This window comes from Ananas comosus, linkage group 7 (genome assembly GCF_001540865.1).
Source record: "Ananas comosus cultivar F153 linkage group 7, ASM154086v1, whole genome shotgun sequence".
Lineage (NCBI taxonomy): Eukaryota > Viridiplantae > Streptophyta > Magnoliopsida > Poales > Bromeliaceae > Ananas > Ananas comosus.
Genome location: NC_033627.1, coordinates 5,064,057 through 5,084,079, shown reverse-complemented (window position 1 = coordinate 5,084,079; position 20,023 = coordinate 5,064,057). Strand labels below are relative to the sequence as shown.

The following is a 20,023-nucleotide window of genomic DNA, read 5'->3' as shown; positions in this document are numbered from 1 at the left end:
CTCTCTCTCTCTCTCTCTCTCTCTATATATATATTAGTTATAATATATTTTTATTTATATATATAGAATTAGGCTACTATACTATCGGTAGCACGGAGCGCTCCGTGCTACCAAGTGTTTTCGATGATGCGGCTTCCAAATCGACGATCGGCTCTCGTAGACTTGATCTACACTATTGAAAGTATTTAGAAACAAATTTCATAAATTTTTTTATATCATTTACCTATCAAACAAGTAGTCTAAATTGAACGGCTGAAAATAAAATCTCATAAAAAATGATGATAAAAGATTTAAATTCAAGATCAAATATACTGATCTTACTCTAAATAGTGAAAGAATTTTCTATAAAATTTTTATCGCATTTGGATTGTTTACACCGTTTAAACTCACAAACACACCACATCGACCATTAAAATTGTCAATTTTGAGATACTTTGATCATTGTCAAATGATATCGAAAAAATCTGAATTTAGTTCCAAATACTTTCAATAGTGTAGATAAAGTTTACGAGCGATCGTCGATTTGGAGCCGCATCATCGAAACAACTTGGTAGCACGAAGCGCTCCGTACTACCGATAGCATAGTAGCGGACTAATATATATATATATATTATATATATATATATATATATATATATATATATATATATTAATATATATAGGACTACTATCCTCTTATGAATATTTATCCTTTTATACTCATATATATTCTCATACTTTCGAAAGCTCGAAAGCCTCCGTATTTGTAATTTATTTTCGATAATAGAATATCCGATTCAACAATTAACTCCAAAGTCTCCGTGTTTGTAATTTATTTTCAAGTATCGAACATTCCGGGTCTGTGTTTGTAATTTATTTCGATGATAGAACATTCTGATTTGGTCCATTTGAGCAACAAAATCTATGCACACACTACCTCGTCAAGAATTACAAAAGTGATTTGCAGATAACTCCTCTTCCGAGTATGTATTACAGATATCATAAAACATCATACTAGCCTGAAATATAAAAAGAAAAGCAGTGCAAAAAATGCCAAACAAACCCTAAAACTACAAAAACTTCGTCCGATCACAGAACTTCATATAAGCAATTCTGACACACCATATCTTGCAAAAATGTTACTAAAGTAATGAAGAAAGAGCTGTATCGGAGGAATCAAACGGACAATTGAACCGAATTTAGCTGATCATCCAAACCCCAATTGTTTGTTTCAAATAATAAAGGATAATATATACAACAACATTGAAATTGATAACAAAATTTGTATGTCTAGCACAGCTCTTGATTCACCTTCCTATAGAACTATCTACGACGTCAAAATGGTCCTCATCCTGATTAGGTTCAGACCTGCTGACCTCTCAACTCCAGTAAACTAATTCCCGCTAGTCCGTGTGGCTCATTGAGCAGCCGTACTACTTCACAAGGCCACTTATTGTGGCCCCCTTGTGTGGATATACTTTGAAACATAAACCACTTAGTGGCAAATCCTTTCTTCTTCTTTAAGTTATAATTAATTTTAAACCAAACAACGCTTGATTTGCATCCCACCACCGCTATTCCAGCTCACGCACCAAGTCACTTCATGCTAGTGAGTTCTCCACGTATTCCAGTGCCTTCCTCTTTACATGTTCGATCCTTTCTTCGTCGCCTCGGGTCTTTTCATATTCTAGGTACTTTTTAAATAGGAACTGCCAATAGGCAAATAGAGAAGTCATTACTGGGATACAAGATATTAAAGGCATCCTTTACCTTCAGTTGTGGAAAAGACACGTTGAAAGCAAAGAAATAAGGGAATTAATTATCACTTCAGCAGAGTACACAGATGTCATCTCCAATAACAAAATGATGAATCGACAACGAAACAGTGATATACTTATCTTAAATACCAGAATTATCATTTCAAGAAACACTGACAAAAGATGGGCGAGTTTAATCGTGACCTCATCCTAGTTTATATCTACCCTTTGCGATCTTGGTAAGGAGAAATAAGATGAGGTAAATGACAAAGATGTGCAACTTAAATTTTGAGTATCACATTGATTCTTTCTGTTTCAAAGAACTATTTTCTTAATAATGTTCTTCAGATTTTTAATATAGAGAATATGCAAAAGGGAAAAAAAGAAAAGTGTAACCATCATAAAATGTGTTTGTTGATAAAATAACAGCCTGCAACCAAATCGGGTTTTGCATGTCAGTGCAATGATACATCAACCATAAAATGCCAGCAGTAAGCATGTATCAAGGTTCTTCAATATTACGCAAATAAAACCTCTTTCTAAAATATGTATATCTTAAAGTTACGAGTAAATATAAATATGGAAAACTATGTGAAGCAAAGAATGAAGCATGGATATGACAATTACTCATGCGACATATTCCAAATGATTAGAAATGAATCAGAGGAGGAACCTTCATCTTTTTAGGTGGAAGACTTAGACAAGTCGCCCTCTCAAACAAGGCCCGAATCACTTCAGTGTCACCAACTCGAATTTCCTACAAAAGAGGATAGTATCTTAGGACAACAATGCAAACAGTTGAAGCACGAAAGCATAGCATCACAGTGTATTTAATTTAGTTACCTGATCCAGATAAATGCTCCATAGATCAGTTCTTTTTGGATACTCACGCAAAATACCTTCGAACATGGATCTTCCTCTATCTGGTACGCCACACTTGAATTCAAGAATGGCTGCCTGTGAGATGAATTTTATATGCTTGTGACGGTGCAAACTAAGAAGAGCACGGTTGACTATAGACTGAACGCCATCTTTGCCTTGCTTTAGGAAGTTCTGAACAAAACGTAACCAAACCTAACAAAGACAAAGTAATTTAGGTTGTGTCCAGTCCAGATAATCCTTTGGGAGGTTATATGATAAAAAGATATATTCAGATTCCAAAGTATGTTATAACCATGTATTGAGTGAGATGCTCATCGAATCTAGATAGGGTGTAGAATAGCATTCTTCTACTATAGTATTATTTATCAAGATTTTTTTATTAGGTTTAAAATACAGTTTACATTTGAGAGAAGGTACTGATATAGGCATATAGCCATTAATAATGAAACCATGTATTCAGATTCCAAAGTATGTTATAACCATTAATAATCCTTTGGGAGGTTATACGATAAAAAGATATATTCAGATTCCAAAGTATGTTATAACCATGCATTGAATGGGAAGCTCATCGAATCTAGATAGGGTGTAGAATAGCATTCTTCTACTATAATATTATTTATCAAGATTTTTTTATTAGGTTTAAAATACAGTTTACATTTGAGAGAAGGTACTGATATAGGCATATAGCCATTAATAATGAAACCATGTATTCAGATTCCAAAGTATGTTATAACCATTAATAATCCTTTGGGAGGTTATACGATAAAAAGATATATTCAGATTCCAAAGTATGTTATAACCATGCATTGAATGGGAAGCTCATCGAATCTAGATAGGGTGTAGAATAGCATTCTTCTACTATAATATTATTTATCAAGATTTTTTTATTAGGTTTAAAATACAGTTTACATTTGAGAGAAGGTACTGATATAGGCATATAGCCATTAATAATGAAACCATGTATTCAGATTCCAAAGTATGTTATAACCATTAATAATCCTTTGGGAGGTTATACGATAAAAAGATATATTCAGATTCCAAAGTATGTTATAACCATGNTTGTATCCTTGTTTTTAAAGAAACTGAAATGAATTGAACTTCTTGTGTAAGAGCAAAACCGTACTATTTTTGTGTAAGAGCAAAGTCGAAGAGACTCGTAACTAACCTTGCACGAGGTTTTGAACTTCTTGACCATTCTCTCAAGCAGCTCTTCAGCCAGCTTGTGCTGTTCAGTCCTCTCATACATCCCAAGAAGAGCGAGATACAACTTCTTTGGATCACAGAACTGCAATGCTCTTTGGAAGGTCTTCTTAACTGCCTCCTGTTGTCATACAGCATTGGTCAGTAAACAATAGTAAACAAGTAAGATGGAGAGAACAAATGGAATCCATTCTACCTCAGGTGGACTTCCATATTCATTTTCCAAATTGAAGTATGCTACCCAAATGTTAAGTTTCTCCTCTTCTTCTCTGATGTTTATTGTCCTCAGAGCCCTTCAAAGATTACATAAATTAACATCAGCATAAACTAACCAAATGAGTGTTAGTAAACAATATAACAAAGTGCAAGATGAACCTTCTACTAAGCTTATAAACGGTAATGAGCAGGATAATGTCGGATATTTTAAAGTAACATCTAATAGAATTCCATTCACTTATTTTCTTTGAGTTTTGTTATACTCTGAATGGACAAAATCATGGCAGATTCAGGAGATCTAGTTCAGAGCAACAATGACATCTTTAGAAAGTAATAGAGGTGATCCGGAATTAAGATGAAAATAACATATGCAACATTATGAAGGACTACAAATGAACAAACAAAAACGTTCATAGAAATCCTAAGAGCAATGCGATCCATATATGTAATATTCAAAAGGAAGAGGCAAAGATTGACCGATTAGAGGTTATTCAGAACTTTGAGTACTGCTATTTTTAGGGAGGGTATGGCTCAAAAGTAAGAACTAGTGGCGAAAAGGGATTTATATGACAAGTTTACATGGATATTTATAAGAATTCATATCACTGAGCATACCGTCTACCAGATGAAAACTAAGTTGACCTGACAGATCTTTCTACACAAGGCATACATAAATCTTCCGGCAGATATGTTGTGATTCCTTTACCTCTTGCTTGTACAATTTGCAGAAACTAACACGGAAATGACAACTCTAAGATCTAACCAACATCCAAAAAAACTTTGCAGATGGGACATACCTTTCAGCAATTGATCGTGCTTTCTCGATGTCTGCCATATCTAACATGAATGCCATGTAATTGATCCATACAAAGCTACTATTCGGGGAGCTTCGCACCAATTTTTCAAATTCATCTGCAGTCCTTGGAATATCCTTCTGCAAGGCCCTGTCCTCAGAAGCACTTATCTCAAGTTCCCTATACAACAGTATAACAAGACAACACGTAAGCCCAGAATAAAAACCCTAACCATAACTTACCCTGAAGGATAACTAATTCACCTTTGCTCCTTCGCCTTTTTCTTCATGCGCTTGTCATTCTTTTTATCAGTGATATCAGTACTTTTCATAGTAACAGGCTCGATGTTTGCTTCATTATCTAAATCCGAACCCTCTGATTCATCAAGAGACACTTGAAGAGGAAGAACAGAAGTTCTCATTTCTGCTTCAGCAAGGAGAGCAGAATCCCCATTTTTGTCTCCAGATGTCCTAGAGGTTGAGCTTAAGTTATTATTTTGCTGGAAAGGGAACAATGTGTTATCCACAGTCGCAGTTTCATCAACATTATCTTCATCAGAACCATCATTAGAAACCATTTGAGGATCACGGCCATCTCCAAAATATGAATTCTTCATACCAAGGGATATTCGGTGCCTTTCTGCATCAATCTGAAATAAAAGGACAACAAGGAAACAATAAGATAATAGAAAATTCCATGGTTCATCAGTAAAGCCTAAGTTCACATCTTGTCCATCCCACAGTAAATCTAATGATCAAGAAAATGCTTTTGGTTTTTAAATTGAAAAAACTTACCTTCAGGATTTTGGCCACAACTTTATCACCGGCTTTATATCTAGTTTCAATGTCATCGATTGGTTCATCAGAAAGTTCCGATATATGGCACAGACCAACCTAGGAAAATAATAATTAATATTAAAATACAGTTTCAAATCAATACAACCAAAAAAGATGATTATGATTTTTACCATGTTGCTATCATCAATTGTAATGAACAAACCATATGACTCTGTCCGTCTTATTCGTCCATGAATAACATCACCAACATGAAAATCACTGAAACTAACTATGCTAGATTTTCCCACTCCATTTTCGGCTGCTGTCTTCAGTGTCACTTCAACTTTCTTGGATGAAGGATCCACAGTTAGCACCCTGCACAATTTTTTTTTTAATTAGATCAAAAGAGACAGCATTCTCTTACTGAAACAATTTTATGCCAAACAACTAACCTTCCATGAACAAGCTTTCCTATTGGGAACTCCTTTTCAGGGTTTTCAATGTATCCATTTGACAAGTTGGACAAAAGTATTCGACCATCAATCGATCGAGAAAGCATAATAAAACAACCTTTAGAAGTAACATTCTTCACATAACCCTACAAATCCACAACAGTAGAGATAAGATGTCATGGCATAAACGCCCATAAATAGTAGCGTAAATACACTTCTTGTCCCCAAACTATGGTACGTGTGACACTTTAATCGTCAAACTTTAATTCGTTGCAACTTCTAACTTAAACTTTCTGAATTGTTGCAATCAAATCCCACAACCCAATTTTATGCTACATCACTTCTACATTACTAACTAATCAACATTTAGTCAAAAAACATGGGTTCTAGGACTTGATTGCAACAATTCAAAAAGTTCAGGCCAGAAACTGCAACGAATTAAAATTTGGAGACTAAAGTGACACATGTCCCATAGTTTGCGGATTAAAGCGTAATTACCCTATAGAACTAAAGAGTGGATTTCATATGTACAGAGAAGGAAAACTACCTGAACATCCATATTAGGATGAAGATCATCTATCTTCTCAATCCGCTTGTTGCACATTTCCCTGAGAAAATGAAATAGAATCTCCAGATCAAAATTATCCCAACAAATAATCCTCCTCCAACAATAACAACCACCACATAGAACGCAAAAAAGATATGAACTTTCCCACTTCTAACTTTGCCCTGATCTTGGCAAAACTATTTAAGTGCCATTAAAAACAAAATGAAACGGTGATGCAATACTACATATTCACTTTCATCTGACTGAGGGCAGAGAAGAAACGACTTGTCAGTAGGCATGCAAATTGCTTGATCCACAAATTTCTTCTCTTTCACTCTCTAATTCCTTGCATCCCTTTGTAAACTAATTATTGCATATTCACCACTTCACTCTCTACTGTTATCTCAACCTTCCAACCCTTCCTCTATCTAGCCATCGTGACAGCTCCATCTCTCCAGTTACCACAAATGAACTCATCCTTTTTACATGATTAAATAGCTCTGACCTTAATCCAATAATGTCTTGCAGGGATGCACTTCTCTTTGTTTGATTGTGTGTAGGGTGTGCTAATTACATATAGTATGCTCTATCACTTGATTCATTCCTGGGAGAATTTCAGCTAAAAATGCTTTCGGCACAAGTCTGTTTTCTCTCCTTTTTTCACTTTCATTTTATGCATGAAACAGGATTTATCAGTAATAATCAAAAAGAATAGATGAGATATAACAGTACATGCAAAAGAAGAGACTAATCTTTTATTAACCCTCTTTGGTCTTCACTATCGTCATTTATTTAATTAGTTTATAAAAATATTTCCCCATTCAAAGTATTTTATTTATTCAATGATCATTGGAAACACCAAGTGCAAAACATATTAAGTGTATCTTTCATCACATACATGAATTTGTATGCAAATTATTATATAAAATGTATGCAGGTCTGACAGAGAAAATATACCACTAAGTGCCAGTACTTACAAATTAATGCCTTGTGAAGATGAACGCAGAGATAAATCAACATGTACCGTTCCCTCTGATGAACGATTTATGTCCAAGATCCTGCATTTGACAAATTGCCCTTCCTCATAACCATTTAAGGGTTGAGGCACCCATTCAACTTGAAGCTCCGAATAATGAGCCCTCCCATAAAGATGAGGCCCAATCTGCACAAGAATCCCACCAATGCCAGGAAGAATCTTTTTAATTCGACCACCGACAATATCACCTCTATTTATATGTTCACTCCCACCTATATTGGAATCTTTAGTTTCCAGACTACTTTTCTTGAGCGCTTCCTGATTGATCACCGACAACCTCAACAATTTTTTCTCTTTGTTTACAGTTAAGATGCGTCCTTGGATGGCTTGACCAACACTGAAGCGTTGCTGGAATTTTTGAAGTTCCTTTGGTTCGCAAGAGGTGTCAAGAAAAAATAGATGGGCCATGACATTTCTTGCCACAGTTAACCAGACCCACTCGCTGTCCACCTTGACAACATAACCTTTAACGACTTCACCAACAGAAAATTGGAACTCACTTATAGAACGATCAATCTCTTCCATAATTCCTGGACAAGAATTCCATGAAATAAAAATCAATAAGGATAATAAGGAACAATAAATAGAAGAAAACAATGCATTACAGACAAGCAAACGAAAATGGAAATTTTATCAGAGCATAGAATAAATACTAAATGTATCACATTACATAATAAAATTTGAGAACTTTGAATAATATTCAATGAATGTGATTTCCAGTATACCCCAAGAAAAAGAAACAATTGAGATTGCAAGAAATAATATTTTGAAAAAGAGTTTAGAGGTCAGGAAACTGTTAGCATATATTTATATGGTCAGGTTTAGGTTTATTATCTTTTAGTCAATTCAGTCACATACTCACATGCTAATAACATGTTTATTCTTGCAACACACACACACACCCGCACACACGCGTGCGATATATATATAATGAAAACCTTAGTGGGTGCTCTTTTGACCCACGTTTTCATGGTCTAAGAGACCAACCCTAATTATAGGATATGGCGATCCAGCTTCGCCTTTTGCACTAATCAGATTCCATTGGTGCTGATCATCCTTCTTTTTCATTATTTTCTCTGTGAGCGCCTATATCTTCTTTCCTGCTGTCTACCCTGTCGCTACTACTTGTGCCGCACTACAGTGCTGCTACAGTATGCGTGCTACAGTATCTGTGCTGCAGTATTTATGGCTACAGTACTGCAACTACAGTATTTTCAGCCTAGATCAGCTAAAGGCGCAAACATGGCATCTTCGTCATCCTCATTATCTCTTCCTATAGTCAAACATCAGAATCCTAGTTCCAATTGAACTCACGGATACAACCTATCTAGTGAGGAAACAAGTATTTTCTAATATATTAGAAAGTTTTGACATGACATCTCATATAGATGAAACAGTAGACGTCCTANTTTTCAGCCTAGATCAGCTAAAGGCGCAAACATGGCATCTTCGTCATCCTCATTATCTCTTCCTATAGTCAAACATCAGAATCCTAGTTCCAATTGAACTCACGGATACAACCTATCTAGTGAGGAAACAAGTATTTTCTAATATATTAGAAAGTTTTGACATGACATCTCATATAGATGAAACAGTAGACGTCCTACCTCAAGTTTTGGAGTTAGGAATGAAAACAATGATACCTAATCCAACATATGCAATATGGAAGAGAAAGGATACGACAATCATGTCATGGATTAATGCTAGGCTCTCTCTTAGAATACTTCATATGGTGATTTCAAGTTCACCTAAAACTACCTGAGATGCATGGACAACCATTGAAAGTAACTTCCTCGGCAAAACTGCATCCACAGCCTTCTCACTTAAAAGCAGAGCTGAAAAATATCAAGCAAGAAGCGATGAATATGCCCAAATATATATGCAGAAGGTCAAGTCAATTGGTGATGCCCTACAAGCAATAGGAGGAGAATCTAATCACAATTTGGTGATGACAATCCTATTGGGCTTGCCTGAGGAATATAGAGGATTCGTGAGTGCCTTGAGCGCTGACAGGACAAAACCAACTTTTGAGCAGCTTCGACTTCTTCTAATGCAAGAAAAGATAGAAGTACAACAGAAATCTTGTCTCTTCACAATACCTGGTGTTTCTTTACAGAGTCCAAAGCCTTTGACGCCACCCACGGCTAAGGCAATCGAGGAGGTCGTGAAGGTAGATTTTCTGGAGGTCATGATTAACGTGGTGATAGACATCCTTCTAGTGGCCGTGGTTCATACGGAGTATTTCATTCTCAGTCATATACCTATAAATCTACCACACCATCACATACTCCGCATATTTCCATTAGCCATTACCACGCTCTGGCACGCAATGTTAGATTTGTGATAAAGTTAATCATACCGCTTTTCAATGTAGGCAAAGGTTTAACGATTCCTTTATAGCCAAAGACATTCCTCATATATTTGGTAAATTTAATCATACCACTCTTCAATGTAGGCAAAAGTTTAACCATTCCTTTGTTGCCAACAACAATCCTCAGACCTTCACAGCCATAAGTGTACATGAACCTGGTGAGAAACTCTAATATCTAGACTCTGGAGCTTCAAATAACATGACTGCTGAAGTCTTACGTGCTCTACACCATATGTTGGACATGAAAAAGTCTTAGTTGGAAACGGAAATAAATTTCCCACCACTCAGATTGGGGAAACCTCTTTACATACTCGGAATAGATCATTTGTGCTCAAAAATATTTTAGTTCCTTCAATCAAAAAGAATTTATCATCTATTAAACAATTTTGTCATGATAACTCTTCTACATTTGAGTTTGACTCTTCGGGTTTTTGTGTCAAAGACAAGGTAACAAGGATGTAGTTTCTCAGGTGTCGAAGTACTGGGACATCATTATATCCAATTTCTTCCAAAGTTGGAAGTGTAGGAAACAAGTTCATATTAGCTTTAGATGCTCCTAGCTCTGGTGGCAATCTATAGCATAGGAGACTAGGAAACCCGACTAAGGATGTCTTTATCAAGTTTGCCAAAGAAAATAAAATTTCTTTTGACAATTCTGGAATAAAGCTGTCTCATTGCAATACTTGCGCTATTGGGAAACACGTTAAACTTTTATTTCAAACTTTGAATCAAAATCTCGTTATCCCTTCAACGCTATTCATTCTAACGTTTGGCAAGCCACTATTGTTTCTTTTCTGGGTACAGGTACTATGTTATATTTGTGGATGATTTTTCGAGGCATTAATGGATTTATCCCAAAGTTTTTTGATAAATTTGTGGATTGAAAATATATTTAATGAAAATTTAAATACTTTCAGTCTAATGGTAGAAAAAAATTGTAAATGAAAAGTTTTCAACACTGTTTACACAAAATGGCATCATTCATAGAATTTCTTGCCCTTGCACACTGTAGCAGAATCATGTCGCTGAGAGAAAACATAGGCATCTGGCAAATGTTGTCAGAAGCCTCATGTTTAAATCTTGTAAGCCTATTCACTTTTTGGGGAAAAGCGATACAAGTGGCAGTGTTCTTGATTAATAGCACTCCTTTGGTTGTTTTAATGGAAAATCTCCTTTCCTTGTTTTGCATCAGCATCCACCTAAAGACTCGCAACTTTTGAAAGTATTTGGATGTTCGTGATCCCCTGATTTGCAGGACACTGCACATCACAAGCTCGCTCTCCGCTCTCTACCTTATATACTTAGGAGTTAGGAGTCTTTCAGAAATACAAAGGTTTTCGTTGCCTTTATCCTAGTACTGGTAAGGTTTTTTATTTCCCGCAGTGTTACCTTTGTGAAGACTCTTTTTCCATATTCTTATCTTTCAAAACCTTTCAAAACAATAGGTCAAGATTGCACTGGACCTGATTTTCAGCGCTGTCAGGATTTTCTTTCTAATCCACAACATCTTGATCACCATCCCACCACTTCAGAGAATATGCCTCAGTTTAAGTTTATTCATCCTACAACATCTCCTAATCATGATGTTTCCAGTACTTGTTCTATCAATGTTCAAAATTCTTCGTCTTACCTTGGTCTGAGGGTTTGGAAGTTGTTCCTTCCAATATGATTTTTAACGTTGAACAGGTTGGAGATTAAAGGTCTACTGGGAATCACTCCTCAAAAGGAGCTTCCAATTTACACTAGACAAAATTTTTCCAAACTCAGTATAAACAACTCTATGCCGCCTGTCAACCCAAACCTCCCTTATTCATCAAATACAGTCTCTAAATATCACCCACATCATCGAGACAATCACTACCTACTTAACCTACAGTTCCTACTGTACCCTCCGAACCTGCACGTACCCATTCTATGCTCACACGTTCCATAGCCAAGAGAATAGATAACTATGCTGCTGTTCTTTCCTCCAAGAGTTATTTACTTCCCAATGAATCTAACTCTTTTTCCAAGGTTTCCAAGATGCAGGTTGGCGTGCTGCTATGTCCGATCAGTACCAAGCTTTGTTGGATAATTCTACTTGAAATTTGGTCCTACCTCTTGTGTCTGTTATTCTCATCGGCTGCAAGTAGGTATTTGAAGTCGAGCAAAAAGTTAATGGTTCCCTTGAATGACTCAAGGCCAAATTAGTTGCTCAAGGTTGTAAACAACAACAGGGAATTGACTTCGATGAGTATTTTTCTCTTGTTGTTAAGTCTACTACAATTCGTACTGTCATTTTGGTGGCTCATTTCCATGGGCGGACTCTTCAACAATTAGATGTTAAAAATGTCTTTCTCCATAGAATTCTTTCTGAAGAGAAATATATGAAGTAACCGCTAGGTTTCATAAATCCCTCTTTTTCTAATCATGTTTGTAGGTTGAAAATAGCTATCTATGATCTCAACAAAGCACTGAGAGCATGGTTTCAATGGTTCACCTCTTTTCTTTCCGACCTTGTCTTCTTTGAAAGCATTGTTAATCCATCCATGTTCATTCAACAATCGTCTCAAGATATTCGTGTTCTTCTCTATGTTGATGATATTATTGTGACCGACAGATCATCGATTTTAATTGACTCCTTGATCTCCACACTCCAAAATGAGTTTACTATGAAGGATCTAGCCCCTCATCATTACTTTCTGGGTGCGTTTGGTTCGCGCTATCTTTTTAAGATTACTAGTAATCCAATAGGAATAAAAAAATATGACGGTGTTTGGCTAAACGCACTAAGTAATCTAGTTGGTAATATTGGATTTACTTGGGAATGAGATTCATCCCAAAGTAGTAATCTCATTCCCTTGAGAGATGGTAGGTATCCTCATATTAATGGATTGAAGTAATCATAAATATGTCTAATCTCTTTCTTTCTTCCTACCCGCCAGCTAGTTGGTATTATTTTTCTTTCCACTCTAACCTCATATCTCTCTCTAAACTTATCTTTTTCTCTCTAAACTTCAACTCTTTTTCTCTCTCTAAACTAAGCGCTCTCTCTCCCCTTTTTTTCCTAAAATCTCAATTCTCTCACTCCCTCTAATCTCGACTCTATTTCTCTTCCTATTTCTTTAATTATGCTTTCGCTCTCTAACCTATGTTCTCTCTCCCTTTTTACTAAAAAAATGTTAAAATTTTTGGTAGCATTATCTAAAATTAATTAAAGAAATAAATAAATAAATTATATATTTTTTTGTAATCTTAAATAACATGACTAAATAATATGACCGTACGAACCAAACACAGTAATACCATATTCTTAGTAATAGGATGAATATGAATTCTTGGACATCTTTTTATTTCTAGTAATCTTTCATAGTGCGAACCAAACACGCCCTAAATGTAATATTTTATTACGATATTCCCAAGTTTAAAAAGAAGCCATCCTGCAACAAATGCATAAAATTTAACTATTGCATAAACATAACCCCACATAGTTTCTCAAAAAAAAAAAAGGAAAAGAAGAGAAAAGAAAAAAACTGCCATGTTGCCGATAAACATCAATTATGTAAATTGAATAGAGGAAAGCCTGTAAACAGGTCTATAACCTTGGCCATGGCAGAATGTTCACTGGTTTTCAGAACTTCAGCCAACTGATGAAGTGCCTTATGTTTGTCTGAACTTGACTTTCGATCATTCCCGCTAACCTAAAATGAGGAATCACAGATTACGAACCAGTCTAAACTGCTAGACAAATACATAAGCACAGTTAAATATATATTTTTAAAGAGAAACTAATAACAATGGACCTGATGGAGCAGTTGGGGAAAGCTGGTTCCACTATCTGAAGTCAGCTTTTCATCTGCGATCATGAGCTGCGTTGGTATATTGTGCCTGTGCACCTGAGAGTCCAAGCCAGCCTTGTTGTTATGATAAACTAGCTGCATATTTTCACCACAATCAGACTGACTGAGGGAAGTGGAACATTGCTGCATGGAGTTCATTTTCCTTAAACCATCCTTGCTAGCAGAACCTTTCATTGGTGCTCCACAATAAGTTTCATTGAAAGATGTTCCAGTGGAATCAAAATGGTCATAGAAAGATCTTGGCCATTGCCTGTCTTTCTTAGTGTGAACAAAATTCACTATATCAATCTCTATCCTCGAAGTATACCGCTTAAGTGCCCGTCTGAGCACTTTCTGTTTTTCAACTGAGAAGCTAAGTATAAATGTTAAAACAGATCCAGGATTGTAATTTGAATAAATTGATAGGAATCCAGTCACAGCTGCTTCTTTTAGCTTTATATTTTTGTCATTAAATAAAGGTTCTAGCTTAGAAAGCCATAGTTTAAGAAATCCATGACCAGAATAATCATCATCATTTATAACTTGTTTGCTGAATGAGCTATTTGCAAACTGAATGATAGCTAATTTTGCCTTAGGGGACTTCTTTTCATCGAATGAACGGACAAGCGCTGGTAATAAGGATTCAATTCCATAATATGCACCGACAATGTCTAAGATTTTTGAGCATGATTGTCTAATTGATTCCTTTGGGTCATTTAACCGACCAAAAACTTGCGGTAAAGTCCTGTCAAGATAAGTCTCAAAAGGCTTTTTAAAACCTGGGATCATCTCCAATAGTGTTGAGAAAGCAGCTTGTGCTACTTTATGATGAGGATCATCCAAATATCGGCAAAAGAGCTTCATGATCTTGTCAAAACTCTGGGTAATTTCCTGAATTCCTTTGGGTCCTTGCTGCAACAATGAATGGACATAATTGAATGCGAAAATCCTCATAATCCAACCTGAACTTGGCTTTAGGCCCTCAACTAGAGAATCATTAAGAGATGATGGAGCATCGATATAGCTAGCCATTTCACCCAGTAAAAGCTCACTATCATCAAAACTATTTACGCAGGTCGCCAGAAGCAAGTTATTGACTTGTTGTTTTAGAAGCGGTCGGCGAAAATTGGGGATAAAATTACCGTCAATTTGATGAGAAAGTTGCTTACTTGATCTAATATCATTAGTGAATTCAATGACACCCCCATTTTGAGACTTTTCTGAACTTTTTGAAGTGCAAGGCAATGAAGAGGCTGACACGGAATCTAATGATAACTGACCGGCGTTAGGTGATTTCGTAGAATCTTTCGCCGAGTGGACCAGAGGGATGAGATTTTCTGAATCTTGATCGCCATGATTTACAATATCCTTGTTTAAAGTAGCCGTGGATGCATGAGAAAATGCTGAATTCTGTAAAGAGAAACTTGCAGACAAGTGATCAACTCCTGCGCTAGTAAAGAAAAGTAAAAGAAGGTGAGAAGTGGATAAAATAATTTGACATTGCGTAAGTTTGAATTAGGTAAATACTATAAGTTCATACCAACTGTAATTCACAGAAGCAATAAAATAATACCTAAATCAGAATTGTTCAAGTATGAAATATGAGGGCTTTCCTTGTCTGATACATTTACAGCTTTCACGGATATTGCAATTGGTGGACCCTTTTCTTTACAAGCAGAGAGAAGACTCTGGTAATTTTTTTCTGAATCACTGATTGACCATAGCTTTGTTTGTGATAAAGAAGCAAAATCGATGGTCTTGTCCATTGCAAGTGCATTAGAAGTAGCACATGCAGGTGAATTTAGGCTAGGAGCATGAGATGGAGTTTGCAGTAGTTGAATTGCTTGTTTGTTAAGTGATGGAGAAGCACATATTTCGTGCTTCTCGCCATCTTCATCATTGATTATCTGAAAAGGAATCAAATTAGTAAAATCATGAAATCCAAATAAATCAATTTCACTTCAGAAGAGAGTGATGTACCTTTTGTCTGACAGTGTCAAATGACAAGAAAAGGCGAGTGGAACGCTCCGGCCAAATTTTGGCAAACATCCTGTAGCAAGCTCGTGCAGTTGATCGCACCTTCAGTGGTGTAAAAGACATTTAATATTGATGAGATTAAGGGGGTAGAAAGATAATGAAAGGCAGGAACATATTATGTTATCATTGGCTTTCTACAGTAATTAATGATAGTCCGAAAAAAAAATATAGACCATACTAGTTAAACATGTGTGATGCAATATATGAAGAAAACAGAAAGAATTATCAAGTGAATGGCCGTGACACATCAAGCAATAGTGATATGGTGATTATTTGTATGAAAAATGATATTTATGTAAATGAGATAATATTTGATGCTATACAAACATTATTCTACACGTGCAATGAATTTAAATAGGATTTAGGATCAAAGTTCTCAATAAAAAGAAAAACAAAAAAAAAGGTATATAGGATCAAAGTTCACATTAATAACAATGTAAGTGATCTCGTTCTCTAGGTGCTTTCATATCCTTTTCTTGCTTCTTATGGATAATTTTCTAAGCCTTTAGCGAGCAGTTGGGTTTGAACTCCAAGCGCAAAAAGCTCTCGCTCAGTTTGATCCCAAAACAAGCTCGCTTTGAACTTAGCTAAGTTTGATCATTTTCTGCATGCTTACACCCCACCCCTGCAATGATTACAAAATTACAAGCACATACCTCACTAACGGCATCTGCTACACTGCACTTAATCAGATCTTCATACAAATCAGCTGAACGAAGTATTTCTGGGGTATCAGCCCAGTACCCTAGTATCAGAAGTGCATACTCACAGCACCTGCAATATTGAATAGAAAACTTAGAACAGAGAGAAGATATACTTGATCAATAGTCGGGCCTTAATATGCTCTACCTAGCACGTAGAACTGCACTTCGGTCATTCTTGACACAATTGACAATTCGTGGAAGAATACGTGAAACCTTGCAGTTCCGCAACATCTGAAAAGCAACAGCCTGTAAAAATAAAGGATTACCAATAGGTAAAAGTAACTAGGGAAGCTTCACAGTTCATACCATTTTTATACAATTGTCTGCTGACTCAGCAATTACATAAACTGTTATAACAACAAGCTTAAGGAGAACCTGCAAGGTATGGTGTCATGAAAAGTCAGCAGAAATGCAGTAAAGAGCAAATTATGTGAAAGGGAAGTGCAAACTACCGGAATGAACATCTCAGCATAAGACTCAAAGTCTCCTAGAAGTTCCTTTGATAAGAAGCTCAATAGATGACAGGCCTAAAGAAAGGAAGAGAAATTAATATAATACAATTTAACACCCAAATAATGTCCTCCAGAAAGATAAAATATACTTGGTAAAGCACCAAAAGTTTGCATATATGCATTAGCACACAAAATAGGAATTAATGGACTGTTTTAATGCAATTTCTCAAAAAAAAAAAGGACTGTTTTAATGCAAGTTATTTCTGTCTGTTGAGGGAAAGTTTTTTCTGAGATGGTATCAAACTTAGGATTTTGCAGAATTACTTATATTGCCAAGTTGTACAAATCATAAAAAGCTAAATTCTATGAGAACAGGTTTAAAAATAGACATAAAGTCATAAATATATCTTCATATCCAACAAGCAAGGAAAGTTTATGGGCTTCCCGCACCAGCCTAGTACAACACAGATTTGAACATCTCTAGCATAACAGAGTATTTCCTCTCGGTCCTTGGGTCGAACTTTGGTTTCAATTATCTCCCCAGCACACAAGACAAACTTAATAAAGGTTTTAAAGGTTTCACACTACATGAGCAGGAGAGGATATTATGAAGTGATCAATTATAAGTAAATAAACCTGATTTAACTACCAACTGCCACCAGAGTGTTTCATATAAACAAAGCCTGGCATATCGCAAAGACTAAGAGACAATAGCCAGTAAATGAGCTCGAAACATCGACCTGTTTAATGATGCTAGAGCGTCGATCCAGTAGCTGAGTGTGTAATGGGGCAACAAGCTGCTTTAGAAGAAGGCAAAATGATGGATAATTGGCAGCACCTGATAAATAGCACAGCAGCACATAAGGGATACCACATGAGAAAGAAGTAATATTTAACCTTCTATGTTTGCAAATAATATTCCAGTTTAGTGTTTAATTATTGAAATATGACCAGCATGCAAAGGAAAAGAGTCATTACTTATGCTGATCAGATTTTATATATCGAGCTTGGAAGGTAATTCGAAGCTGAGAATAAACAGATTTTATCTTAAATTGGCATGGCTTAGTGAAGCAATTCATACAAATATACGCACCTACATCTACATGTTTGTGCGTGCGAAAGGATGGTTACAATACAAAGAATTACGCCCAAAACTTTATAGTCACTGTGAGCTTGAAGCTCAGAAACCTAATAATCAAAATAAACAATGATCTGGCAAACAAGCATCAAAAGGCTTGTGCAGAAAAATTCATCAACTCTTTGCCATCTATTTGTTATATATTTAGCTGAACAAAGAAAACAACCATTCTGGAAGTTGGGACACTGCAAACTGTTGATCTTGAGGCCACACTTATTATCGGCTATGGCATTCAACTACTTAATCAAATTTCTGATCTTATTAATCTAGCAGCAAACTCTCTAGTTTAACCCTTATATGCAACATACTTGTACCCAGTAGATGAAAAACTATGTCTATATGATTGTGTGTTTTGTGGATATGGAGATTTATCTTTAGCCGCAAAAAATAATCCAGCAGTCAAAACTTGAAGCCTGAGTGCATTTTGTTTGTTGATCCAACTCCACGAATTATAAGCAGGTTGCAGGCTTGATTTCTTGAAACTTGAAGGCAGATCTAATCGAACATTTAAGAGAGCACACAATTTAGCTTTTATTATTTGTTAAATCTGACTCAGCATTATTAGATTAACAGGGACCGATCAAAGTCGGCATTATTGAATCCTGCTACAGAGTCATATCTCAAGCATCCTACAATATCTAGATGAATTTCAATCCACATAAACAAGAGCAATTTGAGGATAATTAGAGATAGTGATAAATATTTGCAAGTTTGCAAGGTAATGGAACGAGTACTATGTATTTCATTATATTACTTCAAAAGAAACAAAATGAATAGAAACAAGAAAAAAGGAATCAAATAGAGAACATTTTATTTTCTAAACATGAAAAATAAATTGAGTGAACAAAACCTCCAAGCACCAGGCCTTCGATTGTCTGCATGGCTGTCACCCGAACAAACCAATCTTTATCTGGATGTAAATTCGAACAAATTCTCCCAATTTCCCTTGTCAAATCCCTCTCAGAGTATATCTCGATAGGCTCAACTGGCTTTACGGCAATATCATTTTCTCCTATAACTTTTTTTAAAAAAGGACCTAATTAGTGTAATCTAGATGATAGATGTTCTAAAATCAATTTATTAGGAACAATGCGGCAAAAACTCCTATAATTAATACGGCATATACTTAAAAAATTAAGAAATAGTCCAAAATTATAATTAACCAAGGAAATTTATGTCCACGAGTAGTATATATGACATGATACATATAAAAATCTACAAACCCACGCCATAATCCTACGACCGAATCGTTGCTCCGTTTATGTTTCCACCAACAAATATTTTTCTTGTGGAGATCGCATAGAGAAGTAAAAGAAAAAATCGACCTCCGAAGAACGATGATTCCCTCGAACTGCTCTTCCATTTCGGGCTAATTCCCCTCGGAATCTCCACATCCTTCTCCATCTTCACCACTAAGAAGAGGGAACAACCTCTAGGGTTAGGTTAGGTTTAGGGTTTAGCTAATTTTGTATCGAATGAAATGAGAGAGAGGAGAGAGAGGGAGAGAGTACTCGATCGGTGGATTCAAGAAGAAGAGAGGAGGGAGGGAAATGCGAGCCTCCTTTTATAGGTAGTTCACCGTCCACGAATCATGCGATGCTAATGAAACTGCCACTGAGATTCCTGTAATTTACCGATCCATGCCACTGCTCGTTTGCAAGTGTTCGAAATTTTGGATTTGGCCCTTCTCATAAGATAATTTACAAAAGTGCCACTGGCCCTTTGACTAGACAAAAATTTCACAGGTAGAGCAAACACGAGGACCGCAAGATGATCATCGGACGGCTGTGATTGACGCCAGAAAAAAGCGAGGTATCCTTCGTAAAGCGTATGAGGTTGCAACGGTAGCTGGGACGTCGGATAC

At 36.1% G+C, this 20,023-nt stretch overlaps 2 protein-coding genes across 4 annotated transcripts in view; both read right to left on the bottom strand.

The window, feature by feature from the left end:
- The window catches only part of LOC109713428 (rRNA biogenesis protein RRP5), a gene marked incomplete at its 5' end in the record, with an annotated part of 64,636 nt that continues 45,663 nt past the window's right edge, over window positions 1,051-20,023 (bottom strand). Inside the window, 12 exon segments of the mRNA XM_020237504.1 lie at window positions 1,051-1,688; window positions 2,410-2,493; window positions 2,580-2,810; window positions 3,784-3,939; window positions 4,015-4,111; window positions 4,832-5,008; window positions 5,092-5,477; window positions 5,623-5,721; window positions 5,796-5,979; window positions 6,057-6,202; window positions 6,604-6,664; window positions 7,581-8,169. Of these exon segments, the coding sequence (XP_020093093.1) occupies window positions 1,581-1,688; window positions 2,410-2,493; window positions 2,580-2,810; window positions 3,784-3,939; window positions 4,015-4,111; window positions 4,832-5,008; window positions 5,092-5,477; window positions 5,623-5,721; window positions 5,796-5,979; window positions 6,057-6,202; window positions 6,604-6,664; window positions 7,581-8,169 (2,318 nt within the window).
- Window positions 13,431-19,697, bottom strand: LOC109713430 (CLIP-associated protein-like). 3 transcript variants are annotated; one of them, XM_020237506.1, is made up of 11 exons: window positions 19,485-19,697; window positions 19,010-19,177; window positions 17,762-17,859; window positions 17,022-17,096; window positions 16,876-16,944; window positions 16,715-16,800; window positions 16,522-16,639; window positions 15,809-15,907; window positions 15,402-15,735; window positions 13,793-15,273; window positions 13,431-13,690 (listed from the first exon to the last, which is right to left on the bottom strand). In XM_020237506.1, the coding sequence occupies exons 1-11, from the start codon at window positions 19,561-19,563 to the stop codon at window positions 13,544-13,546; spliced, it is 2,754 nt and encodes a 917-aa protein (XP_020093095.1). In that variant the 5' UTR covers window positions 19,564-19,697; the 3' UTR covers window positions 13,431-13,543. The 3 variants fall into 3 exon arrangements, with proteins under 3 accessions (XP_020093095.1, XP_020093096.1, XP_020093098.1); XM_020237507.1 differs by having other exon boundaries at window positions 19,010-19,171; XM_020237509.1 differs by lacking the exon at window positions 19,010-19,177.

Excerpts from the sequence above, each read along its gene's own strand:
- LOC109713430 (XM_020237506.1), bottom strand. The coding sequence starts at position 19,563 with ATGGAGAAGGATGTGGAGATTCCGAGGGGAATTAGCCCGAAATGGAAG. Across the intron at positions 16,640-16,714 it reads AGTGCAGTTCTACGTGCTAG|GTGCTGTGAGTATGCACTTC; the intron begins GTAGAGCATATT and ends TCAATATTGCAG. Across the intron at positions 15,908-16,521 it reads TAGCAGATGCCGTTAGTGAG|GTGCGATCAACTGCACGAGC; the intron begins GTATGTGCTTGT and ends ACACCACTGAAG.